Here is a 26,808-nt window from a genome sequence, read left to right as displayed (position 1 = left end):
AAAAGAAAAAAAAAAGAAAGAAAAAAGAAAAAAAAGAAAGAAAAAAAAAAAAAAGAAAAAAAAAGAAAAAAGAAAAAAAAAAAAAGAAAAAAAAAAAGAGAAAAAAGAAAGAAACAAAGAGAAAAAAAAAGAAAGAAAAAAGAAAAAAAAAGAAAGAAAAAAAAGAAAAAAAAAAAGAAAAAAAAAAGGAAAAAAAAAAAAAAAGAAAAAAAAAAAAGGAAAAAAAGTGCTTCAGATGTCACCTACAAGAAATGCGTTTCTGCTTTGAACTAGCTTTTGAGCCTTTGGGAGTAAACTATACGGCTATAAATCAATCATATTGGGGTTGGTTAGATAAGAAGTATAATGACACGAATTTTGGCTTTAGTGATAACTGTACCTGGTGGAATACTACACTTGTTAAAAATATGTATTTTTTGCAACAGTTGATTTACCGTTTAAATGTATCAATTTATTTACCTCAACAAGAATTGAGGGTGGTTGAGGGATTTATTGAAACAAGGTCTGTCTATATTGTTGTTTGTTATTCTTTTGTTACTTTTAGTGCCTTGCCTTTTACAATGTTTTCAGAGCTGTGTGGAACGCAGTATTAATGTTGTATTTAAAAAGAAAGGGGGAGGTGTTGGGGCTCTTGCTGTATTGAATGATTATACTGAACTCTGAAGCAAGTGGAAAAATACTGAAGAAATAAGACGAGGTTACGGCCAGAACAGTGGGATGAAGAAAAAGGAGCAAATTGCAGATGTTTGCTCAAAAGCAAGGCCAACGGGACGTGATAAGAGGAGCTGGGAAACCGCAGAAAGGAGCCTACATGCCAGAGAAAGCAGAAACAGAAATCTTCCCAGTAAACAATTGTTAACCAATCATATTATTATACGCTTGTAAAATAGCCAACCACATTATTGCACGCTTATAGAATGCCTTATAAAAGTCTACCTGGTTTGTACAATAAACGGATCAGATCTTGAACTCTGTGAGTATTTGAATCTGACTCCCGCTCGCCCGAAATGCCCGCAGCAGTTGAGAACAGCAAGAGGAGAGCTGAGGGCAAGGTAACAGCAGAAGGAATGAACACTGGTGGCAGCAAGGCCGTGTCTCAGATAAGAACACAGTGCGGATGTGGAGCGACTACAGTGTGATGCATCTCAAGTAGACCCAGAGCTGCCTGTATTAAGAGAGTGTAAAGACTAAATATCATACGTGTCTTCACCACTCAGGGTGGATCACTGAGATGCAATGAGGACTTGGCCTCTCTGTCACTATAGGCAATCCTCACCAGGTCACTTGGATGCATGTCTCTTGGTGCTAGTGAGAATATGAATGTGCAAGAATGAGTGGGTGAAATCAGTCTTAAAAATTAAAATCACCTTCCCTTTCTATGTGGGCTTGCATTGGGTTTTGCTAGCTTGATTGTGGCATGCCTGCTGGAGGCAGTTGCTGAGTTTAGCCTCCCTATCTGTGTTATTAGCCTTGTCGTGCTGTTAAAGGGGAGCAGCTAACGTGATGATGGTGGCGATAATTACTCTTCAGGCTTTCCTTCATATCCATGTGTCACTGTTGTGAAATGGAGAGCTGGTGTAAATAGTTCTAAGCCTCTGTGGGCTCTCAGAAAAATTAATATAAAGACCAAAGAGCCTGAGCCGTGACACTAGCTATCCCCATACACACAGCTGATGCTACCAGCATGTGGGATAGTGGCTGTACAGCTCATTATTCCAGAGGAGCAGGTTAGTACTGTGCTGGTTTTAACCTGGAGTTGGGCACTGTCTGGTAGTTAGCAGGGACTTGGTTTGTCCACATAGGTGATCAAAGAGGTGTTGTTTACTGCTTGACCACACTCATCCCTGATATTAAATCAATTAATTAAAAATTTCCCAACAAGACAGTGCGATCCGAATTTGTGGGCTTGTTTTATCTCAGAGTGAAATGGTATTCAAGTAAACCCTGCTGAGAATTGCCTGGTCTGTCTCATCCTTCAACCAATCGATGCCAGTATTAAATAATAATTGCAAACAGGATGTGGCTGTGCTGAACTGCCAGGCCATGTATTTACCATTGAGTTTGTCCCAGCTTTTCATTTGTTTCATGTTCTTGTAATAGCATTTTCCAGAGATGCTTAGTTGCTTTATCAGATCTAACGAGCTTCCTTGCTGGCCCAAATCAAAGACCTGGCGGAGAGTTATAAAAAGTACAGTAGCTGGCTTATTATGTTTGCCCTTCTTCCAAGAACCCATCTGAAAATATAGATTAGGTGAGAAGTAAAAGGAGCAGCTCGAAAGCTGCCTTGTGTGTCCCTTGGTTGTCTTAAAACAGGAATTCAAGGCTCTAAGAGAGAAATAAAACCTTCCAGTGACCCACAAAAACACAGTATCTTGGCAGAGGCTGTTCTGCTCGGTCACCCTGTTGTAATAGAGGTAATATAACATTTCTCTTCCACTCATTATAGATGATGTTTATGGATTTGGTGACGTCAAGGAACATATGCAGACATATGTTCCTTGATGCAGGTAACAAGACACTTCAGCAGCGTTGGTGTATTACAAAGTTGGAATGATTTTTGCTGCAGGAGAGAGGTGGGAGGTACCTCACCGCTTAGTTTGGTTCATCAACTGTAATCAGAGCTGAGGCTCTGAAATTAGTTATCACACTAAGTCCCAAGGTGCCTTTCCAAATGCCAATGGACTATGACGTGGACATCTTCCTTCTGTATAGAAAGCTGTTCTGTTAGGGTCTTCTCTCCTTCCTACCTGCCCCCTCCAAGTAGAGGGCAAATGGTAGGAGGGAGACAATTCCAGTCAATTAATCTTAAAATGGTCTTCCCATTCCCATGAAGAATTCAAAATTGCCATAAGGCAATTTGAAAACTGGCTAATGCCCTGACCCCTACTTCTTGTGGGCTAAAGTGGTGTGGACGTTCCGCTACAGACCTTGTAAAGTCTCACCACCACCACTGAGGATGATCGTTGACCATCAGAGTGCTGAGGCTGTCTGCTGAGCTACCAGCAGCCAACTACTACCAGCCTGGCACAATGCTGTTCTCCATCAGGGAATAAGGGAATGGCGAGTTCAGTATCTCATATTTTGGTGGGTCTGAGCAGATGAGAACTCATGTACGTGTTTTGTTCAGCTTCAAGGCAAATTCTGTGTGAATCTGATTAAAATGATTAATTTACTTGCCAACATCAAGCTTTAAACCTGAAGTATGGTAAAAGGAGCCAGGAATCAGGGTCTGAGTTTCTCCTGCTAGTTTGTGCGTTGTTGAGTCTCTCCTTGCCCTGACGAAGCTCTGCGAGGTCTGCCAGGTGAAGGAGGTCTCTGCAGTAACTGGTCACCAGTCACCATTTGCTCAATTGTCCTGATACCCAGAATAAACAAGGACTCGCCTCTGTTACTGCAGTGGATGTGCAGCCCCTGCAAAGGCTGTCCCTGGTGTCCTGCATGTTTATAGCTGATATAATTAATGCCAGGAATAGCTGAATTTTATCTGATACAGCGAAAGTCCTCCTCCGAACTAAGCCATTAGAAAAGCTTGGTATAGTCTTGTGGGAGTATGCTGGGCAGGAAGGGCAAAGAGAAAACCAGAATAAGGGTTATGTTTCTGGCTAACTTGGGTATTGCTACCGTTTTAATGTTGCTTTGACAGCATGCAGTAGCCTCATAATGGAAATGCTTACCTGAGTGCAGCTATCAGGCCATGACCAAGCGTCCTGGAGTCCCATGATTTATAGGGTCCTCCAAAACCAGCCAGACCCCACGCCCTGCCTCGCCACTGCTCTCTCAAGCAGTGCTAGCCACAATCCCCTGGGATGTTTGCCCCAGCTAGTGGCCACAGAGGGGCTCAGAAAGTCTCTGCTGAACAGCGTGGAGTTGCTCAGGTGGCTTTACCCGTTGTTTCTCTATTGCTTTTACTCGTGTCAGTGGGCAATGTGGGTAGAGAGATACGGGCTTGTAGCACAGTGATGGTTATACTTGTAAAAAGGGACTTCTGATGGTTTGGTTACATAAATCTGTAGGAATGTGCAACACCTACGTAAAGGCACCTTTGTCTGGATGCTGCTGCATCTGGGCTAGGAGAGTTCCTGCCTAAATTATGCCATCTCACAATGGGAATGATTTTAAACAGTAAAAATACTGTATGTAAACATAGTCCTAAGACTAGATGAAGTCTTCAGTGGAGTCTGATGTCCAGAGTGAGAAGTCTCTCAATTTTTCCCGACAGTATTTTGAAAAATAACGACATTCTAAATTCCTGCTGAGGTTACTGATCCTCCATCATGGTTCAGAGAAACCCAAAACCCTCCTTTTCCTCCTCCTCCCTACACATGTACTCCTCAGCCATAGAAAGGGCAATACTGTGATGTTTGCCGTAGTTGTGACACGAGGCGTCACTGCATTTCTATTCTTGAGGGACCACCTGTCCTACCTATGCAGTGTCTGGGTGCTCCTGAGCATCGGGTGAATCCCAGAACTGCTTCTGCAAGACCAGCAATAAATGATATGGAAAGTTAGTTTCTACCTCTGTTTATATCCTCAGTCTGCGGCAGCATCCTTGTATCAGCAGCAGATTTGTACCTAGAAAGCTTGTCGAGGTTTTAGATGCCTCCTCCAACTTTTTGTCTTCATCAGATGAGGGGTTTTGGCAGTTGCTAATATTTTTTACTCTCCCATTGCATAGCCACTTCACATCTAATATTTCTTGACAGATTTTTCAATAGTAGCTATAGTCAGGGGACTGGTGAGAAGTGTAATGCATCACTTATCTCTCTCATAGTGCTATTTACTTCAGTGTCTATCAGCTCCTTCTGAACAGTATTTTAACAAATAGGCTAGAGGGAGGATTGCTAGCTTGTGAATTATTTTGATAGTTGTTCCTCTTGATTTTTTTTCTTTTAAATCTGCCGATGCTATTGAGTTTGGAGGCAGTGAGACTCCAGAGATCTACCAGGGATCATCATGCATCAATCTCCAGCCACCAGAATTTACTGTGAGATACAGATGTTCTGTTGCATCTTAGCTGGTCAAATGCAACACAAATGCCATGCTTGAAGTTATTTGATTTTGGTGTCTAGTTCCTGAGGGTCCTCGATTTCAGGGATTTCCCTTGTAGGGGAAGGGCCTAGACCGCAAGTTCAAAATGCACCAGCTTGCAGGAAGCCTGAGGGTGGATATTGCTGGCAACGAGGCTGAGGATAATTGTGGCAAGCATGGAGCCCCAAGAGAGTCAGGCACTGCATTTTCTTACATGGCTGCTCTGCTTGCCAAGGTTAGCAGACCCCTTTCCATGGCGGCACGTTTCATTGATCAGAGTAAGACAGGGCAGCGATTTATGGCATATAACAGCTCGAAAAGCAGTGCTCTTCACCAGATGCTGCCATACATGGAGACAAGATTGACAACCCAGCTGCTGCCTTTCTTCTTAAGGCTGGCTTCTTCCTAGGTGGTCAGTACCAAACCCTGGCTGGAACAGCTGCAGCATCATCCAAACCCTCCTCCACTGGGACAGCTTGAATGACGCAAAAAGTTACCTTTACATTTTGCTATAGGACCAAAAGAAAGATGTTTGCCAAGTGCTGATGGATTCACATTTGAGGAATGGCTATAGCTTTTCCAGTCTTTCAATCTTTAAGTATCTTCCCAGAGACATGAAAATGTGTAAATAAGTCTGCCAGCTCGTTTTCCCTTTCAGCGCCAACTTCTTAACGAAAAAGTCTCCATCAAGTCCAACAGCATTTAGTGCTCTGTCATTAACAAACCATTTGCTTTTCTCCTGTCCTGAAAAAGATATTTGATAATATAAAGGACTCTTGACCCTATGACAGATTCTGATGGGGTCTTTTATATCCTTCATTTCAGCAACCTCTGTCTTGGCATTCCCACGGTCTCACTGCTGGATCTACTTGCAGCAACCCATTAGGTGCTTATTTCACAGCACCTCATGGACTCAGAAGCTTCCAGGCTTTGCAGAGTTGTACCCTCAGCAGTACTTTGCTGGGCTTTATTTTGCTGGGTTTGACAGGCACGTTGGCAACGTGAAGGTTTCTCTGCAATTCATCCCACTTCTGCTTCTGATGACTGCAGCCAGGTAAGACCTCCACAATGTGGGACTCCACTGTCCCCCTCTTGGTACATCTGCTGCAGCGAACTGGAGCAGGGGGACCTGTGTTAGGCCACATTTTCAATAGTGTCCTTGAGTGTTCCTGGTGGCTGCACATTAAGTGTTTGTTCTCCACAGATTTCCATAAAAAACATGTCCTCCAGCACAGCCAATATTTCCTTTGTCCCACATAGTTGGAAAGCTACTGAAAGAGGTGGTGGGAGCAGAGAGGTGGCTGGATGCTGGTGAAGTTGGGTTCAATCACAGAAAACATGGTAGCTTGTAAAGCTTTGCCCTGGAGCAAGCAACCGACTTTAACCACAGCCATCTGCACTGGGACGTGACACATGATCTCGTATTTTAACTATGTGGTAGTCTCTGCTTTAGGGAGCAGGACCAATCCATACAAGGGCAAGGCAAACCCAAAGACTTTTGATCAAGAGCCTTGTTTCTCCAAACAAGCTCCTTAAAGCAGCTCCTTAAAAAAAGTAGGAATTAATTTCAGACTTTTGTATATCTCTTATTTGGAGCAATGTAATCCTTTGTAGCAGGATCTGGAGATGGACCTTGGTCCAGCTGAGTGACCCTACCTGCACAAATCTGATCTAGTAAGGTGGGTTTATCCCCTTTTTGCGTCTCCTCATTTCCATGAGAATCTTTTCTTCTCCCACCTCTTGCAGAGGAACTTTTTGATACCCATGAAGACAGGAGGGGTGGTTTCGGGGCATTTTAGCAGAGCCACCAGGCTTCCCTGCTCTCCGTGCCAGGCTCTCTGGGGAAATGGTGACCTCTGCTGTGCTCTGCTGGGTGGTGGCTGCAGAGAGCTGGGTTAGCTGAGTTTGGTGTATACAGAGCAACATTTACAATTTTACATATTTATTTATTTCCTGTTTTTAAGGAAACACGTAAAAACAGCTGAGCAGCATTTTAAGCATCTGGCAGAACATTGTACAACTGGTCTGGTTCATCAGGGAGTTGGGGCTGGTATAATCCAGGTTGCTGTTAGCCCTTCATAGACATGCCAGCCTTCATTTATGGGGCTCTCCTGAGGACTCCTGAAAAGCCACCTCCGTACCAGGATGAGCAGGCAGAGTCCAGGGCAAGCGAGTGGCCTGAGGTGCAGTGGGATGGAGAGAGAAACGAGGATGGTGTGCAGGGCACAGCTGAGACTGTAGCCCCTCTGCCGAACGCATCCTGCTTCCTTGAGCACATGGTGCCTCTCTCCCCAGCTCGCTCAGTGTCCGTGTCTTGTCCCCTTCTTGTCACTTCTTGCAATGTCTTCAGAGGACTCGGGCAAAATGCGAAAGGCCCTTGGGGGTCTCAGCGGATCATCTCTATTCTCATCGATTCTAGCCACATGCACACGTGCTTGTTAGGTCTGTGTAGCCCTAGGTGTCGCTTCTGGAGGTGTTGCTGAAAGCTGCGTGTTTGGAGCCAGGAGTATCAACGAGAGCTGTTTCCGCCTGTGTTTGCCTTTCATGCTTGGATCCCCTGCCATTTCATCAGGTTGAAGGTGTGAAGGCTTTCATCCGCCCTGGCATCCTGGTTATGTCTAAACCCTCACCCAGCCTGGCAACTCTTCCACTCTCCTTTAGGGAAATTATCTTTAAATTATCATCATTTTGTCAGCACCAGGTATGCTTCATTATTGATAATTAAGTAAGAAAACTGCCTTAGTATCAGTGCTGCTGACACAGTCTTGAGTTGGAACCAGGCTTCAAAAGAGAATTGCTTGAAAGGGGTATTTAGGGAAGCAATTTCCTCGACGGTGCATGCTAATGCACATCTCCAAGTCTGTCTTGGAGCTGCTGGAGCCGGGGAGTCGAGCAGCTCTGTTGAATGGTGCCTCCTTGGGGATCAGTGTCTTGTTTCATCAGGGCCATCTGCTTGCAACACAGCCTCAGTCAGCTCCAAGTCCTACAACAAGCTGCTTTCATTGCTGGCTGGAAATGGTTTGAAAAATCTGAGTGTTGTAGGTAAACATGACGTGAGGCTATGGGATATAGCCATCCAGGGAGTTATCTCACCGGCAGGCATTTACGGGGTGTTAGTGTGCATGAAGAGGGGCACAGAGCCACTCAGGCATCTTGCTGCAGACCCATCCGAGGTGTGAGCTGGAGTTTTGCTCTGTGTGCCGGCAGCCGCTGGGAAGGGGTGGGATGGGACATCCCCTGTGTGCCGCACACACCAGCACGCCTAATAACCAGGCTGCCCCGAAGGCCCAGCGGGGCTCCAGTCAGGCTTTGCCCTCCACGCACACAGAGGTCTCAGTTTTGCAAAGACAAATTCTGTGAATATTCACTTGCTGTGGATGGGATGATATGGTTTTGCAGTGCAAAAGCCTGCATTTATATTCAAGGGGCTCTTTGAAACTGGACCCCAATGAAACTTACTGCCTGCCGGGTTAAATAAATCCTTTGCGTCTCCTTCTTCCTCAGCTCTTCTTCATCACTGATTCTGTGTGCGTCACCGGGTGTGAGAGCAGCCTGTGATACATTTGCCAGGGGCGATTTTTTGAGAACCGTTAGTTAAGCTGATTTATTTTGTTGCCTCTGTGTCCCTGGGGTCCCTGTGAGCCAAGTGCACAGGGCAGAGCTGACGTTGCTGGAGAGGCAGATGCCAGCGCGCTCACAGCACAACACGATGGTGTTTTCAGAGATGAAACAGGGTCTTCTTGAAGCAACCCCTTGACAACGGCTAAACAATTAAAACGTGAGCAGCACTTCCCATGCTAACCAGTATTTCCCAGTGCTTTCATTTGCACCCAGATGCTGCCACTTTTCTTTCCACTTCAGATGTGCACCGATCCCCTGTTGCAGCACAATCCAGAGGGTTAAATGTGCTCTTCCTCCCAGCCCTCATCCCTCATTATCCAGCAGTCACTGCCTCCTGCATCAGGTGAGTTGGTGCATGCTGCTTTCACCAGGATTTAGGCTGCAACACCGAATTTACTGCTAATGGGGCTTAAGAACGAGTGGTTGCACACCCGGACTGCAAGCTGATGCACGTGGCAGAGTCATGCGTTAAGGCTGGAAGATGAGCATTTCACACCCTGCCCCAAAACAACACCGGCAAAATATACTGTATATAGAGTCAGATTTGGTATTCCAGGCCTGGCCTTGTCTTTTCTTGCATTTTCTTCAGCGCAGAAGAGATCTGTGTTCTCCTCCCCCAGCCTCAAGTGGACCTTGAAGATTGCTGCTCCTCTTGTGGTGAATTCAGGCCCAGGGTCATCTCTGAGCCCCAGATGGGCATAAGAGTGTGAGTATCAGTACAAGTTTTTAATGGACGCGCTGTCCCATTTGGAAATACAGACCTATGTAGGTTTTCTTGTTTACTTTTTATTTTTACTTCTCTTACATTTCTTTTTGTGTGTGTTTCTTTTTGGCAGGGCTTATTTGTATGAATTGTACCCTCTACCACCCAAGGTAAGGAAAACACTAACATCCCAGTGGCCAATTCCTACACTTTGTTTAGGAACAAATGGAAGAGATGTTGTGTTTAATTATCTCAGCCTGCCTACCACGATATTTGCACTAATACTTGGGTTTAATGAGCTGGAAAATCTGGGCCATTGTGTGCTGGTGGATATACCCATCCTTTCCTCAGCTAAATATGTTATCAGATAGCTTCCACGGAGATGAGCAACTGCTTCCTTTGAACTCGTGAACCGTTAAGATTCACTAATTTGCTTAGACCACCTGCTTGGCTACTACTACCACAGGCCTCTTGTTTTCTCTCTGAAGTGGTAAACAGAAACGTAGACACTGCCTAGATGTTGCTGTACCGAGCCACTCTGGCATGCCGGCCCCAGAGGTTGGCCACAACACATCGTCGGCTCTGCCCCAGCCAAATAACGACAGCACGGGCAATGCAGAGCCCTGCTAACAGCCTCCGCTTACTGCCCGGGGACTTGCAGCCCTGCGGAAATGCTCTGGCTGGATCTGCAAAGATCCCAAGGTTCCCCAGGAATTGTGGTATAAAATAGAATTATCCTGCTTCTCCCCTCACTCTGTCTTGTGTTTGTGCAGAGCTGCTCCCAGGACAGGCTCTGCACACTGGATGCTCCCCGAGTGCTGGGAGGAGTTGACCATGGAGGTGTGATGCGTCCCCCCCCAAGCCGATTTGCCCCAGGAAAGGGGATATGCTTCCAGCCAGCTTGGGGACCCTTCTGTAACCCTGATCTGCATGGGCACCTGCCCCGCAATGCATTTACTGATGCAGCAGGGTATTTCTTCCACGGGTCGCAGATACCTTTGTTAATTACCATAGAAACCTCCAAACATCGCAGCATATGCTCTTGCGTCAGGATCTCACTCCTCTGCATCTCCTTCCTGGGCACACTATGGGGAGTAGGCACTCTGCTGTCCCAAGTGGCAGGGGATTATTTTTGGTTTTATTATTAGGCATGCTCTTGATGGCTCCTGGAGCATGGGACAGACTCTGTGGCCGTGGTCCTTCTACTCTCGCTCCTTTGCAACTTGCTGCATGGGGGGACACCATCTCTCGCCGCTCTGCCTGGCCTTGCAGAGGGACGCATTTGATGTTCCAGCCCTAAATATTCTTGTGCTCGCTGCTATTACCACTTCAGATGTGCAAATTGCAAAACCTGAGAGGCGTTATCGGCAAAGCAAGCTTGGCAACCCTTAAATTAGCAACATGCAAGCGCGTGGCGTTCTGCCCAGAGCTCCTCGTGCTGTTAACACCGATAGTTTAACGAGCCTCACTCCGTGTTCCCGTGCAAGACGGGCACACCGGCGTGGCAGATGGTGTATCCTCACAGCTCCGTGGGCCATCCCTCAGCATGCCTGGCCAGCGGGAGGACTGTCAGCACCGAGGGGAGGGGAAAGGGGCTCTTTGATTGACCGTTTATTAGGACGGAGCTGGAGGATGAGACAGATGGCTGGGGTTTGTTGGCAGGGAACTCCGCTCCTGTTTGTTTAATTAGTCACCAGACATCCTGAAAGCTAAAGCGTGTTGGAGGCAAACTCGTAAGCAGGGGGAGATGGACCATTTGCGCTTGACGTATAGGAGCAGCTGGGAGCAACTTGGTGATCCTCATCTCATGGTCCTGCTGCGGGATCGATGCTCCTGCACGTGGGACTGGGCCTTCCCAGTGGCTTCGGTCCCCGGAAGGGACAGATGCAGCCATGTGCCTTGCTTTTCCAGCCAAAGGGGGCACCATCCTGGAGTTTTCCTTTCTCTGGCACCCAGCAGAGCACGGAGCTGCTTTTGGGGAATGGATTCACCAGGGTGAGGGTTCAGCCCCCTGCTTTGCCACCACATCTCTCTCCCTCACCATCTCCTGACACCGGAGCACGTCTCTTCCTCAGCCCTGAGCTTCGCAAAGCATCGGGGACAAGGAAATGTCACGAAGGGACGGGTGTCACTCATTCCCTGAAGCACAAGCTGTGCGTGCATCGGGCATTTGACATCCCTTCAGAGTACCCATGAAGAAACACACATTACACCTTTATTTATGCTTTATAAAGTGTTAGATTCTACTCTGTGTTGGGTGTCTCCTTGCAAATGCTTGTGCTTGGCAGGATTTTCCCCATTTCCCTTCTCGTATAAACCTGTATGGCTCTTCCCAGGAGTAGCCGGGAAAGAAAATCTTTAGGGGAAATCGATATCCCGAAACACAAATCCTGCCCTTCCCTGCACCCAGGGTTAAATCCAGCCCTCCCCACCGACCGCTCGCTAACCACTGAGCGTGCCAGAGCCCCCCACCCCCCCCCCCCCAAAAAAAATTAAAATAATTTTTAAAATACCCTTTCTTGCCGATGCGACACTTAGGGGAGCCGAAAGTAGCATTATCCCCTCGCTAGATAATTAGATAACCCTTGCCATTACCCTGCAGTCCGCTAGATGGTGGTTTCCTCCAGCGGGAAATCCGCAGCTGGAGGGGGGGGGGGATGGGGGGGGGGCCCGGGGCAGTGACTTTGGGGTTCGGGAGCTTCTCCAGCCCCCCACCCCTGCACTGGGGGGGGCACCTCGAAATCCCCCGGGGCGGGGAGGGTATCGCACGGGAGCTGCAGGGGTTTGCAAAGCGCTTGCAGCCGGGCAAGCGGCGGGGAAAGGTTGGGGGGCGGGGGGGTGGGGGGGAGAGAGCGCGACGCGCGCGCCCCGCCCCGCCCCTTATGACGTCACCGCTATGCAAATGAGCGGCATGTGGGGAGCGGGGGCTCGGCGCGCCGCCCGGCTCAGTCTCGCGTCGCGGAGCCGCCGCCGCTCGCGCCCCGCGCCCCCCCTCCCCTTTTTCCCCCCCCTCCCCTTTCCCCGCCATGGCACGGCCCCCCCCCAGCGCCGCGCCGCCCCCCCCCGCTCCCCGGGGCCGGTATGAGTCAGGTGAGTGTTGTAGTGCGGAGGGGGGTAACTTTTTTCGGGGGGGTGGGCGGGGGTAACTCGCTCTCCGCCCCCCCCCCCCCTTCCCCTCGCTTTTAGCTGTGCTTTGCTGCAGTGGGGACACCCCCCGGGCGCTGGATGCGTTGGGGGGTTTCTTGTTCCCCCCCCCAAACGTGGGTGCTGGATGCATGGGGAGGGGGGTTTGGTTATCCCCCCCCCCGCGGCTCTGTGCATGGGGGGCTGCTTATCTCGGGGTGCTGGACGCATTGCGGGGGTTGCCCCCCCCCCCCCCCCGGGGCTGCTGGATGTGCTGAGGGGGGCACCCCCTATGCCTGTGTGCCGTGGGAGGGGAGATCCCTCTCCCCCGGGTGCTGCCTGCATGCGGGGGGTGCTTATTCCCCCCTATACTGGGGCGCTGGGTGCATGGCGGGGGGTGCTTACTCCCCTCCCCCCCCCCCGGGGCGTGCTGAGCGCGCTGGAAGGGGGTGGCTTCCCTCCCCCGTGCTGCTGGGTGCCCCCTGGGGGGGGTGCTCCCACCCCGCGCTGCCTGCAGCGGGAGGGGGTGCTTCCCCCCGGGCTGGGGGGCTGCCGGGGAGCCGCTCCTGCGAGGGGGAGGAAGGCAGCGGTGCCAAGGCCGAGGGCGAGCGTTCCTCCCCCTCCCCCTCCCCCCCCCTGACGCCCCCCTCTCTCTTCCAGGTGTGAGGCCCCGCCGGGAGGAGCGGCCCCGCCGGGAGGAGCAGCCCCGCGCCCACCCCCGCCCTGCCCGCCGCAGCCCCGCCGGGGCAGCCCTGACGCTGGGCTTTTCCTTCTCTTTATCTTTTTTTTTCAAGCTTTTTTTTTTTTTCAATTATTATTATTTTTCCCCCCCCCCCCTCTTCCCCTTTTCCCTCCCTCCCGTGTCGCCGCCAGGGAATCCAGCACCGCACTGAAGCCAGAAGAGAGGGAGCAAAACCCTACCCAGGCCGAGAGCTGCGTCCGAAACAAAACCCACCCTTTTTATTGTAAAGGAGATTTTTTAATATTTTTTTTTCCCTCCTTAATTTTTTTTATTATTATTTTTGAATCCTGACCCGAAACGCCAGGGAGGAAGCAGAGTCAGGGCAGGGAGGTTTTCCCGGTTATTTATTTTCTCCCCCCGCAGAGGTGTCTCCTCCGGCCGCCAGCTCACCATGATGTTTCGAGACCAGGTCGGCGTGTTGGCCGGTTGGTTCAAGGTCTGGAACGAGTGCGAGCAGACTGTTGCGCTGCTCTCGCTGCTGAAACGCGTCAGCCGGACCCAAGCTCGCTTCCTCCAGCTCTGCCTGGAGCACTCCCTGGCAGACTGCACCGAGCTCCACATCCTCGAAGGGGAGGCCAACAACCCCGGTGAGTGTCATTTGCTGCAACCCTTCTGGAATGATGCTCTAATGCGGGCAACATTAAAAAAGATAACCAAAAAAACCAAACCAACAAAAATCTCCTCCCAAAAATCCCAAACCACCACCCAAGAAAAGAGGGAGATCGGGGGGCCAGGGCTCCCCAGCTTGATTGCATTAACAGCTTCTCTTCTGATGTTTTATTTTTTCAAACGGGAGATGGTTTATTTCAGTTCCATTTTTCACAGCAAACTACTCCAGTCCATGGAGCGGTGTAACTACGGTAGCATGAATGATTGGTGGGTTTTTTTTCCTTGTGTGTATTCCCCCCCCCCGCCCCCCCCTTCCATGCAGTTTCCTGTGAAATAAGTAAGTCAGGTCACGTAGAGTCTGGATTTTCTAGGCTTCTTTTGGACAACGTGGCTTGCTTTGCTTTCTGCAACATGCAGAAGCAGCCCTCCACTACCTTAGACGAACTGTTATTTTTCTAAAGGTCTGGGCAGCTGGGTTATCCTATTTTATTTATTTATTTATTTTAAAATGTGGCAATTCCTATTTCATCATTCAGATCCTGTTTGGACGCGTTTTTTTCCTGTGGCTCTGAATACCCCCTTGTGTTTCAGTGGAGCTCTAAGAAAATATGAGTAGACCGTTTTATGTTACTGAACGTACAGGATGCGTTACAGAAAATGTGCACGGCTACAAGAGTGATTTTTGCTTTTATTTATACACCATTACAAGTTGCTTAACTCCGCAGAAGTAAATGGAGCGAGAGCAGGGTGAAAACGGCACAGGCGACGTGCAGATTGTGCTCTGTGTTCGTGTATTTATTTATGGGTGTGTATGCATTTACAGACACCTCTGTTCCGAGGCGCGTGCGTGCGGATATACGCAGGCATGCAAGTCGCTTTAAGCAGAGTTTCTGAAAGACGGAGTGTGCATAGGGAAGGCAAAATTTGTCTTTAAGTTGCATGGCGCTGCTTCCCCAACCCCTCCAAAATACCCACCACCACCAAAAAAAAACCCCGACACAACCCCCCCCCCCCCATCAAAACAATGCAACCCCCCCTGTTGCAAAGCATCCCTTTTGTTTAAAATCCTTTGGGAGGGGGGTGTGTGTATGTGTGCTGGGAGCTCTTGCTTTTCGGGCTGTTTGTATCGAAGTGGTGTCGGGGAGCAGCCAGCTGCATTTTGGGATCGATGGAAACCTTGTGGGCTGGCGGCGGCCGGATCCCGAACAGAGCCCCCGGTGTTGACGGGGCGGGAGGAATGCAGGGTCCTTCTCCAGCTGTTCCTTATTAGAGCACCGAGCCGGCAGGATTTGGCAGCTGCCTGTGCTGCCATTTGATGACAAGGTCCAGCGCAACGCCGTCTTCCACCGAGGACAGATACAAGTCCTTCTGCAGGAAACCGAGCCCGGGGCTGCTCCGGCGCGAAGGGATCAGGCTGGCTCTGGGGGAGCGGGGCTGGAATTGGCTGTTCCCTTATATAGCTCGCAGGAATGAGAGGGAGGAATGCTGCCGAGTGCGTCTGGGCGCAATACTGCTGCTTTTATAAACAGCTGACGGGCCGAGCCTCGGCCATTTGGGTGGGGAGGCCCCGGGGGGGGCAAGGAGGGAGCATGCTCCCTAAACTGGGCTGCTCGGGATAACCGTGTAGCCTCCCATGCTGGCCTGAGCACAGGCTTGCCATGAGTCCTGCTGCAAGTCAGTGGAAGCAATGTATTTTTAATCTATTTTTTTTATCAGCATTGCAATTTTTCAGTCAGGTTGTGGGTTTGGCAGTAACAGGGTCCCCTAGGTTGGTTGGGTAATTGGAGGGGGGCGATTTACCTCCCGTCCACAGAAACGGTGGGTTACGAAGGAAAAACCAGGGTTTTGAAGTCTTCCCAGATAGTCACGTGTGGCTGCCTGTGTGGTGGCATCTGCTCGATGTAAGCCAGGGTCTAAACCAGGGGTTGGGTCCTGCCCATCTCTACTTGTGCGAGCAATCCCCGCCTGCCTCCCTAATCCCCCGACCTTGCTTGGCACAGGGATTTCTCCTCCGAGCAGAGCTTGGCATCCCACCTCCTGCCTGGCCCTTTCTGGGGAGCTGCCGGCGCTTTCCCTGATGGCTCTTCCAAAAATGAGCTGTTCCTCTAGGGCATTTGTAACTCCGATAGCAAAACCCAGATCTGCTGAGTCCCTCTTTCTCTCCGTATTGCTTTCCCATGGGATGTATGTAGCCATGCATCCTGCAGAGCAGGACACGTGCTTTTCCAAGCGTGATCCTGTTGTGGCAGAGGAAAGGGCAGCAGAAATTTGCAACCCAGAACTGTTAGGAAATAGCTTTTAGTCTCCAGTATTGTGTGGACTTCTTTATAAAACACCTGTATTTCTTAAATCGCTCTTGATCCATGCCAGTTTTGCAGTCTGGCATTTGTCACTTGCCTGGCAATGGAATTGCACCAGGTTCTTCTGGAAAGCAGCGTCATCATCTAACCTTGTGTTACTCTTTACTGTTTGAATCCTGTTTATTTGCATAACTAATTGGGGCTCGATGCCCTCCCGGGCTGAGGGCTGGGCTGGCTCCTGGTACTTTTTCCTGGTGGTTGCTGACTTGGAAATGGTCGTTCCCTGCTCAGAGGTGTCCCACCAGCATCCTTGCTGGTGTGGGGGATGTGGCGATGGTAGTGTGCAAGGGGCTGGGGGGGATGGGGTTGCACAACCTAAATGGGATCTGGGAGCTGACTGTGGGGTGGTCACCTCAATGAAGCACGGGTCAAGTCCTCTGGCTGGCAAGGGGTGTCACTGTGACTTAAGCAATGGTGGTCTGAATCCAACGCGCTTGTCTAACATGACAGAGCAAGTGTCAGAATTGACTTAAAAGGTGGCTCCTCGTGAGAGTGAGTTGGTTTGTACATGCGAGATGTGTTGCTTGCCCCAACCCTGTTGGGGAGGCGGGGAAACTTGAAGGTTACCCCTAGTTTGCAGCCCTTAGGAGGAGATGGCAGCCCTGCTGTGTTCCGTGGTGGATAGGCACCACCCTTGGCAATACCATCACCAACAACCTGAGATCAGGAGGGAGGCTGGAGCGTGATTCCTCACCGGCTGGTACAGCTGGGCTTGTGAACTTTCAGGTGTGTGGACCAGGCATGGGGGAAAACTCCTCCCGGTAAAGGAGTCCAGGTTCGTTTCTTGCCTGCTGGACTCCAAATGAGAGGTTTGCTGTATGGCAGATGAAATGGGACGGCCTCAAGGAATTAAAATAACTCTTCCTAACTAGTTAATTGACATGGAGAAGCAAGTATATTTACTTTGAAGGAGTTACATCTTACCCTCAAATTTGGAAAAAAAGTATTTTTGACAATGACAGTCAAGCTCTCCTCATTGGGACTGCAAGCCCGTGTGGCTCTGCTGCGTACAGCCATGGATGACCCTCAGAAAGCCCTGAGGAGCCTCTGGTTTCTGTGGTTCTTTGGATGCCGGCTCCAGCATGGAGGGGTGGATATAACCACGTTGCCCACCTCAGATATCTGAGAGACATCTTGCAGAAAGCTACGCCGGTGTCTCGGAGCATGCCGGAGATGTGATGACTACATGTGGTGCGGTGGCTGCGAGGCCACCTGCAATCTGTTGTGCATTTAAAGGTACTGCTTGACTGTAAAGGTAACATAGAAGTGAGAAGCAAACACAGAAGGAAATCTATATGATTCTTTATTAGGTGAACTGTACAGCTTGTGGTTATCCTACGTGGTGGCTGTGAGTAGCCTCCTGGAGCTTTAATGGTTTAACTGGTGAAGAATGTGGGTTGCTGCTAACTTCAGTTTGAATGCGAATAGCTTGATCTGCCATGTGTGGAGAAGAATATAGAAACCATATTATCAGTGCACAGAAATAGAAGTTTCAGGTATTATATAGCACTATTTAAAGGCCTGCTATAACTTCCTTCCTTCCTTCCAGCCTGGCCTTGCCGGGCGGCTTCGGTCCCAGCTGCCTGGAGCCATCAGGACGCGGCAACCTCCTCCGAGCCACTGGTAAAGGTCAGGCAGGAGTGTGGTGTGGGAGCGGGACCCGTGCTGCTCCTGTGCCCACCAGCTGGGACCAAGACACCAAGGGATGCTGAGTATGGCTGTTCCATGGGGTACGGACCTGATGAGAAGGTGGGGGGCTGCTGTACACGCAAAACGTGGTCTCGTAGGCTTTTGGTATTTGAGTGCAGGATGTGTTTCTGCTCTCACCTGCTCAGGCATCCCCCCTCTGATGGCCAGGGGTGCGAATGTGGTTTTTTTCAGATCCCATCTGAAATAAAAGGGAACATCCCATCCCATCAGCCCTGGCTTCAGAGCTGCCATGGCTTCCTTGCTCCTGGGGTCACTGCTGGTCAAAAGAGATGCCCAAACGATCCTGTGGATCCTCCAGGCATCCAGACTCCCATCTGTGCTGATGACAGCAGGGTGACAGCTTTCAGCTCTTGGTCTTGAAGGACCACAAGTTTTCTTTGCCCTGTGCAAAGGACATTAACTACTTCATGTGTTAAGGCAGAAATCTGTATTTCATTTCAGCAAGCTTTATCTCAAGTGTCCCAATGAAGGCATCAAAATGACCTAGGTCTCTTGTCCTGGGAAGGACTGGTTAGAGGAAGAGACAAGGGTTACAGGGTGTGATAATGTCTTTAATTAGACCAAGTGATGCAGCTGGAAAAAATGGCCAAACATGAAGGTGTACCAGCTCAAAGGAGGACTTGTGTAATTGAGTTTGGGTTTTTTTTTTTCCCTTCCCCAACTGTACCAGCTGGTCTATTAAAAGGTATTACATGTCTCTGCAGACCTCGCCTCTTGCACCCTTAGGTTGTAGTGGCTCCAGCCCAACGGCTGCTGCTGCCACCCTGACCACAGACAGTCTCCCAGCTTATCAGAAAGCTGCTACCCCTCCGCTGTGCAAATTTTGCAGTTTGCCCCCAGTGATGGAAAATCATCCCAGTGCCCGGTTTGAACATGGTTGCTGTGTTGGGTTTTTTTTTTTTAAATTATATTTCTTGGCTTACTGTTGCATTGCAATGCTGAGCTCTAGTTTAAGCGCCCTTGGGCTGTGTGAGAGCATCACTGGGCTCTCCCATGGTGGGGACCAGAGAGACCAAGCAGGCATCAAGGGAGGAGGGTGGGGTGAGGAGCTGAGCCCCATGCTGAGTGGGAGCGATAGGGAGTTCTAAGCACAACGCTGCATGTTGGCATGGTGTGGTCCCTCCACATGCTTGTCCCTGCCTGGAGAGGAATGTGAGCAGCCTGATCGTTCTGCTCATTAAAAATCATGAGCGGGGACTCATTTAATGGAGAGATCTGCTGAGCTGTTGAACACTGGCTTCTTTTAATCTGCATGCTGTTGCTTGAGCTGCTGCCATGCATCTTGCCCAGGTTTTCTTTGCAAACTTGAGGGCTAAAAGTTCTCTCTTCTGGGTTTTTTTTGAGAATAGCAAAGAGAGGGTTATAGAGGTACAAGCAATGTTAGCCACAGGCTTTGAGCAAGGCTACACACCCAGCATTCTCTTGCAATTCAAGGATATTTTTATTTTTAACGACACTTTTCAGAGTAGCTGTGGGAAGCACCGCAGGCCAGCCTTTGGCTCGTGCCAGCCCTGGCTGGGGGCAGGTCTGTGGCACGGCGTGAAGAAGGCTCCTCTTCACTCTCCTCCTCGCCTGGTTGCTGGGACCTAGGGGAGACGCCTCTGGGCTTGTGCTTAACTCTTCTATATTTTCTGCTGTTTGCTTAAAAACTCCTTCCCCCATGGTTCCTGGCACATGTCTCTTGCAGTCGGAGAGGTGGGGAGCGGCTCCTGGTGGCTTGCTTCCCAAAGCGCTGGCAGTACGAATGGTGAGGTCTCCCTGTGTGGGACAGAGCTAACGAGGGCTGGGTCATTGGGGTGCCGGGTGTGTCTCTACCCATGTGGCACAGCTTGCTGGGGGAAACTTTTTTTTGGTAGCAATCCTTTAAACGGAAGGGAGAGAGGAAGAAGTTAACCTTATGAGAACAGCGTGGTTTGCTGCCTAGAGCATCGCATGGTGCAAGCAGGTCTGCCCGCTGGTGGTCTGCTTTCTCCCAAAGAGGCTTTTCCATACCTTGCAGCGGTCTGGTATGACCATTTTGTCATGTAATGCATGTCTCGGCAAGGGGCCTGATGTCAGGATTAATTTCCCCACTGACTGCAGTTAGGAAAAATCCCACTGTTGAAATGCATGTAAAGGATGCAGAGAAGCATTTCATGCATCGTCACAGACCTGAGCTGGAGTTCTCAGCCTGGGCCAGCTGCTTGTCTCTTGGTTTCTATCCAAGTGCTACCCTTCTGTGCGCATTATCCCATGTCTGTGCTTGGAAAAGTAGTCAAGGTGAAGTTGTGCCCTGCAGCGGTGGGTGCAGGGAGGCTGGATGTGAAGGGGAGGGATGTGCGGGGCATTGCCAGCAGCATGTGGCAGTCTTCAACCCATCAAGATACAGATTGCTGGAGGGAGGTCAAGGATTGCTTCAGATCAGGAGCTGAATAAGAACCAACTGTAGAGCCATCAATTAAAATAATCTAGTTTGCGAATACACTTATCTTCAAATGAGATTACATGGATGAATGGGGAAAACGCTCTGCTCGTAGCCTGGGATGCTGCTGGTGGATGATCGTCTGTGCACTGACGTCCGTCGGCATGCCAGACCAAAGCTCCATGCCTGTCTCACCGGTTATATTTTACACATTTGCATTTGGTCCACTTGCTTTTAAGATGGTTGATGCTCTGGTCAGCCAAAAGTTTCCTGCAAAGTTTCCCTGAGGCAGTTGGTGAATATTTCTCTGGATCATGGTGCAAATTCCCATCTTGCTGCAATTTTTCAAGCTTTGGCCTTTCTTTTTCTCATCTTCCACAAAAAAACACCATTATTCAGTTTGTGGCCAATACAAGCACTTTTTTACCAAGCTGGGAGTTACGTTTGCAATCAGCGTAACTGAAATAGTAATTAGTGTGAACACTTGCTTTATTTTAAGATGCATTCGTCAGTGCTTTAGCTCTTCAGCTTCATGCTTGTGTCTAATGTTACCGCAGATAACTGTTTGGAGAAAGGGCACCCCTTGTGCTACCGCTGCATCCAAAGCCCAGGGCTCAGAGCCTGCAGCTCCACAGGGTTGGATTCATCAGAGGGCAGAGAAGCTGGTGTCCCGTGGCAGCTGCTGGGCTCTGGTTTGGGGTTCCCACCTGATTGCTCCAGTCTTCTCCCTGCTTTTTGCGTGGTGCCGAGTGACCACAGGAGCCCGTGGCAAAGCACAAGTCATTGTGGTCAAAACCCTTTCTGTCTGCAGAATCCTGGGAGCGGGGCTTGGCTCCGAGGGCTGGAGCTGGGACAAGCCCTTATGTGACTCGTGTGTGTGTGCGTGTATACCTCTGAGTGTGCACATCCCCTTCGTGTACTCTATTTTCACTGAATAAACAAGTCTGTTACTTTTTTTTTTTTAATTAACTCTTGGTTACGTAAGGGCTGCGAAGGGATCTAAAGGAGGCTGCAGGCCCTGATGCAGGGGTGCATGGGCTTGCATGCTCACCCTTTTTCTCTTAAAACCCCTGATGTGTTTATCCTTGCAGCACTCTGGTGCTCAGGAGACCCAGAGATTTGCAGAGGTAAAGTTTGAGCCTGAGTTTGGCAGTGGCAAACAGCAGAGCTGATGGCTTTCCATCTTGGCCCCAGTAATTACGAATAGAGTGGAGGCTGGAGCAAGCAGATCCCTTCCCGACTTTCTGCCTGCGCGTCGCTTCCTCTTCCGCAGCAGATGCGTGGAGTGGAGGGGCAGGATCTCATCAAAACAAGGTTGGGAGTATTTCTCTGTTGGAAAATGTGATGCTGGCTTTTCTTTGGTAGGGGTTTTATGGGCAGAGGGAGTCATGTTTCTGGTACGGTGTGGGGGAGCTGCGAGCTGGGTTTCCCTTCCCCAAGCAGAGGGCCTGGGATGGTGGCACACAGGGTGTGATGGCTGTGCGGTTCCGCCTGCTGGGTTTCAGGGCACTGAGCAGAAACCGAGCCTGGCTGGGGTGGGGAGACCAGCTCCGGAGGCAGAAACTTGGTTTGCTTTGTACCTGGCAGGAGTTAGCCATGTGAGGCAGGTGCATGGGCTTCTACTAGTCTTTCCATGCAGGAGGCAAACACATCTAAGGCAAGAGGAGATATAAGCAAAGGATTTATCAGTGCAGGTTCACCTGTCCGATGCTTGGTTCACAGCTTGTAGTTTTATTTGCGTATTTGCATGTGGTGACTGCGTGGTATGGTAGTATCAAAGGCTTGCGTGAAGGTGTCTGAGTTACAGTGTGTTTTTTCTGGTCAGGCTCTGTGCTTGCAGGGCTGTGCTGGTGTGCGGTACAGCACCTTGACTAAGGCTTCCCCGGCTTGGGGCATCTGCCTGGCGTAGGTGAAGCTCTGTTCGCTGATGAAGCCTGTAGACTCTGGTCTCAGTTAAGACTGGGCTGATAACCATATATTTTGCTGCTTTTCATTCTGGTCGCTGCTCTTTGCAGACTTTGCAGGGCATTTGCAGTGCTTGAGCTATAGCACAGAATCTTTCTTACAGCATACAAAAATAACCCACGGGGCAGAAGAATACTTTCTCCTGTGTTTGAACAAACTCCTGGCCGTTGTGTATTGCAAGCGTGGGACTTTGCCTTACGGACGATACAGGTGGATGGTGCCCATGGCTCTGGTACACCAAGGGCTGAGCCGGCTTCTGCTGCAATCCCTGCAAGCCTTCTCTGGTATTTGCAGGAGCTGGATGTGGCCCAGCACATTGGGCCGTGCCTGCAGATGTTGTTTTACTTGAAGTAATATTATTACTGCGAGTGTCACCTGCAGGGTTCAGCAGCTTTGCTCCGCTCTTTGCTCTTGAGTGAGGCAGCCTTGGAGTGGAAGCATAGGGCACTTCAAAAAAGCTTCTCTTCTGTTACTGATCCTCACAAGTAATTAGTTCCAGATTTCTCTTTTTCTTTTTCTTTTTTTTTTTTTTTTTGATAAAACTTATTTCAGACAAACCTGCCTTTTAAGCGGTTATTTCTCCTGCTCCTTGCCGGTATTGTTGCCTAGTGGGGTATGGGTGTGTGTCATGCTTGGAGTTTTAATTGTTACAAGGAGAAACTGAGTGGGTGGATAAAACAGGGTTTGGCCAGGTTTATCTCAAAATATTTTAAAACTCACTTTCCATGCTGCTGCTCTTCTCCCCCGCCCCCCCCCCCCCCTTGTTTTCGGTGTTTTCAAAGAAAAACCCCTAAACATCACAGATCAGTTCTTCTTGTCCTTGGGTTTTTCCTCTGACCCCTTCTCTCTGTCCCCTGTCTGCAATGGGAAGTGAAAAAGGCGGAAAATCGGGAGAGAAATGTGGAGGAAGAAACCCACAACTTCTGTTGTGGAGAAACTTGGCTGAGCTGACGTTTGCAAGTAGAACATAGTGTTTCTGCAGCAGCTGTGGTCTACGTTCATGCATTTCCCTGGTTTTCATTTTTTTCCTGTTGGGATATTCCCCTTGTTTCTCATGCAGCAAACATCGATGCGATATTTCTACCTTTTTTTTTGTCTGTTTCCCAGTGTGCTTAAATTGCCCATGGGATCAGCTTGGTTCTGGGCATGGGGGTTTTATATTTTAAAATCTTAGTTCCGAAGAAGTAGATCATTAAAGAAAAACAAAACAAAACAAAAAAACCCAAAATGCAAAGTCCCCAGGCTGTTTCCCACCAGATAATGTGAACCTAGATGAAATGTTGAGTTATAACTACCTGAGTGACCTTTTCAGATAAGAATTGTTATTGACTGGTGGTATTATGTTAAACTGATAAGAATTCATTTTAAAAGAGGACAGGAAAAAAAGAAAAACCCAACAAACCCTTCAGTAACCATAACAACTTACTCGGCGACATGCGCAGCTTCTTCCCAACGCTGGTGCTGGGGTCTCAAGGGGGGCAGCACCATGGGGATGCCATCCAGCCCTGCGGGGGGGACCTGGGAAAAGCTCCGGAGCTTCAAGTTTTTGCTGCAGGGGATGCCCGAGGTCACTTGCCTGTTGCTGTCAGCCCCTGAATTTTCATCATCTGTAGGGGATTTTAGCCAGAGAGTTGTGCTGGGGCTCAGTCTTGTGTTGGTGAGTCTGGTGCTGTGGTTTGGATGGGTGGGAGGGATGGGTGCAAGGGGGAGAAGGTGCTGGGAGCAGGGAGGATGCTTTCGGAAGTCAAAGGAGGATGCTTTTGGTGGTCCATGCTTAAGAAATGAGGGACTGGGCAAGGAGAGCACTCTGTTACCCTTACTGTGCTGACAGACCCATCAGGACTGGGTCCCATCTCTGCGCCCCAGCAGAGGTGCAGGCTTCTGGTTTGGGTTATTATAATGGAGTTGGGAGGCTGGTGTGAACACAGACATACTTAAAGCCTTCCTTTGCCCAGCCGAGCCCTGCTTGGTATGTTTGCACATGCTGCTCCTGGGGATTCTGTCAATTTAAAGCAGAATTCACGCTTTTGCCATGGACTTGGTCACCTCCTGTTATCAGGGGTTGCCACTGAGATTATTAGAGCTAAAGAAAACTGACTGTGAGCAATTGATTTTTCTTGCCACTTTCTTCCTTCCCCATCCCTTTGCACTCACGTTGCTTGCGTGTCGCGGGTTCCCACGTTTCATGGAAAGTGTGTGTCTGCACTCACGTCTCGTGGGCAGGGGTGAGCCAAGAGGTGGGCAAGCGAGAAGCAGCAGCTTGGAATCTAAAAGCAAAGGGGATAGGCCTGATAAAACAAAAAAACCCCAACTCTAAATGTCTTAGAATTACATCTGGGGAAAAAAAAAAAAAAAATCCATTTGAATACATACCAGAAAAGGCAAAGGTGTGCAACTCGGTGTGTCTGTGCAGGAAATCAATTACTTAAACCTGCTCGGTTAAAAGAGTCATTGCATCAGCATGAATTCTTTTAACGATAGCTCTTAGCGCTGTGTAAAGGTGTCTTCTCGGACTGCACTCGCTAACCTTTAATCACATTATTCTGAAGCAGTCAGTTGGATGCTGAATGCTTTTTGTAGCCGATGTCAAATCTCGGTCAGCCGGAGAGCCTTTATAAATAAAGGTGTCTGCTTGTATTCAGGCATACGTGGATAATAGCTGCTGTAATTCAGCTGTCCGGCTCGGCTCCCCAGCTTTTATAAATGACTGATCAGAGATTCCACTGAGAATGAGTATTAAAAGGGATGGAGCTGCCAGAAGTGGTCTCTGTACTGATAAGTATAGCGTGTCCCTGTCCCCGGGACATGTGGCTGGCGTTGCCCTCTTTGCACTGATGTCCCGGGTTTGTATCTCACGCAAAGCAAATGTTGCATTAATAAAACTTATGTGTTGAGGTTAGATTGCAGGGTTGTGCATTATGTTTTTGCGAGCTGCACTGGAATCTTTCAGTTTGTCATTTCCCACCCCCCCCCCCCCCCCCTTTTTTTTTTATGGGAGCGGGTAAACACTCTGAGATCTCTCTGGACAAGCCACAGCAGCTGGAGGATACTGGTTTCTCTATGGAGTGGAGGAATTTCATCAGAGGAGCTATTGTTCAACTGTGTTCTCAGCATTTTGGCAACTGTTCTTTAGATTAACCCTACAGAAAGGGGAGGGTGCTCTTTGCCGGGTCTGAAATAATTGCAAAAATGTGGGCAGATGCTTTTGCATTGTTAGAAGTTGATACTGCTTGGTAGTGGGGAAGCATCGTGTGGGATTAAGGAACGAAGAAGCCCAAGTTCTTTAAATCCCTCCTAAAGCCAAACTGGATATTAGCATTCATGTTCAGTTTTCTGTTTTTAAAATAGAAATAGTTTGTGTTTTCTTCCCCTACCCTGAGGAGTGGATGCTCTCGGTGTGTCATACCCGGGGGTCCTGCTGCAGAGGGGCCCGGAGCCCGGCTGATGCTGCAGCCCAGCCCCAGTGAGGCCTTGGGCTTGCCCTGGCATCCCCCAGACCCTGGAGATCTGGCTTTGTGCTGGTGTAACGCCCCTGATTTTGGCAGATCCGCTGCCACTGTGGATTCGATGATGCTGTTTGGGCATCTCTGAAATCAACCTTTTGCTTGGCACCCTTCTCCCTGGATGTGCAACCGGCTTGTGGGGAGCATCGCCTGTCCCCTTGCGGCTGGTGGCCTGGATCGCATGGCTCTGTCCCTGTCCCAGGCCACTTCTGTACCCTCCCTCAGAGGGAGGATGCCAAGAGCCACCGCAGAGCGTGTTTCTTGCTGTGGAGGTTGCTCTGTGGGGCCGCTCAGGCTGTTGCTCCCTGCCCGGGGGCTGTGGCGGGTGGCAGCTGGCATGCCAGCCCATGTCCCTTGGGAACTGGTACCAAACGCTCAGTTGCTGGGTCATCTGTTTTCCTGGGCTCTGTTGGGTTTGTGTGGCAAGGTTTTGGTAGCAGGGGGCTACAGGGGTGGCTTCTGTGAGCAGCTGCCAGAAGCTTCCCTTGTGCCTTACAGAGCCTGTGCCAGTGGCTCCTGGCCAGACCTGTTGTGCTGGTGGCAGCGGCTCTGGGGTGTTATAGAGGGGGGAATGCTGCTGCACAGCGGCAGTCGCAGCAGGCGAGAGGAGCGAGAATGGCCCTGCAGATACTCAGGTTGGTGGGGAAGGTGCTCCTGGTGCTGCAGCAGAGATTCCCCAGCAGCCTGTGGTGAAGGCCATGGTGAGGCAGGCTGTGCCCTCAGCCCGGGGAGGTCCATGGGGGAGCAGACCCCCACCTGCAGCCCGGGGAGGTCCATGGGGGAGCAGACCCCCACCTGCAGCCCGGGGAGGTCCATGGGGGAGCAGACCCCCACCTGCAGCCCGGGGAGGTCCATGGGGGAGCAGATTCCCCCCTGAAGCCTGTGGGAAGGGCTCCCGTGGGAGAAGCTCGTGGAGGCCTGTCTCCTGTGGGGGAGGGTGCCAGGCTGGAGCAGGGCAGGGTGCGAGGGGGAAGGAGCAGAGCGACAGCATGAGAGACAGACCCCGGGCGTGGGGCTGAGCCCGGGAAGCTTGGAGAGGCAGG

At 50.0% G+C, this 26,808-nt stretch overlaps 1 protein-coding gene and 1 long non-coding RNA gene across 5 annotated transcripts in view; both read left to right on the top strand.

Moving 5' to 3' along the window:
* The first annotated feature begins 1,027 nt into the window (after nucleotides 1-1,027).
* On the top strand, nucleotides 1,028-11,598 carry LOC129736561 (uncharacterized). Its single transcript, XR_008733342.1, has 2 exons — nucleotides 1,028-9,355; nucleotides 9,486-11,598. It is a non-coding gene; the product is annotated as an uncharacterized LOC129736561 (long non-coding RNA).
* Nucleotides 11,599-12,351: 753 nt separating this feature from the next.
* Nucleotides 12,352-26,808, top strand: part of SAMD4A (sterile alpha motif domain containing 4A) — a 109,472-nt gene continuing 95,015 nt past the window's right edge. For all 4 annotated transcript variants that reach the window (XM_055715227.1, XM_055715225.1, XM_055715226.1 and 1 more), the window contains exons 1-2: nucleotides 12,352-12,442; nucleotides 13,136-13,804. In XM_055715227.1, coding sequence (XP_055571202.1) covers nucleotides 13,609-13,804 — 196 coding nt within the window. In that variant the 5' untranslated portion in view covers nucleotides 12,352-12,442; nucleotides 13,136-13,608. The remainder of the gene's footprint in view (nucleotides 12,443-13,135; nucleotides 13,805-26,808) is intronic.

Source organism: Falco cherrug, chromosome 7 (assembly GCF_023634085.1).
Source record: "Falco cherrug isolate bFalChe1 chromosome 7, bFalChe1.pri, whole genome shotgun sequence".
NCBI classification, from domain to species: Eukaryota; Metazoa; Chordata; class Aves; order Falconiformes; family Falconidae; genus Falco; species Falco cherrug.
Note: the sequence above shows the minus strand (reverse complement) of the source record. Positions and strands in the feature narration are given on the sequence as shown.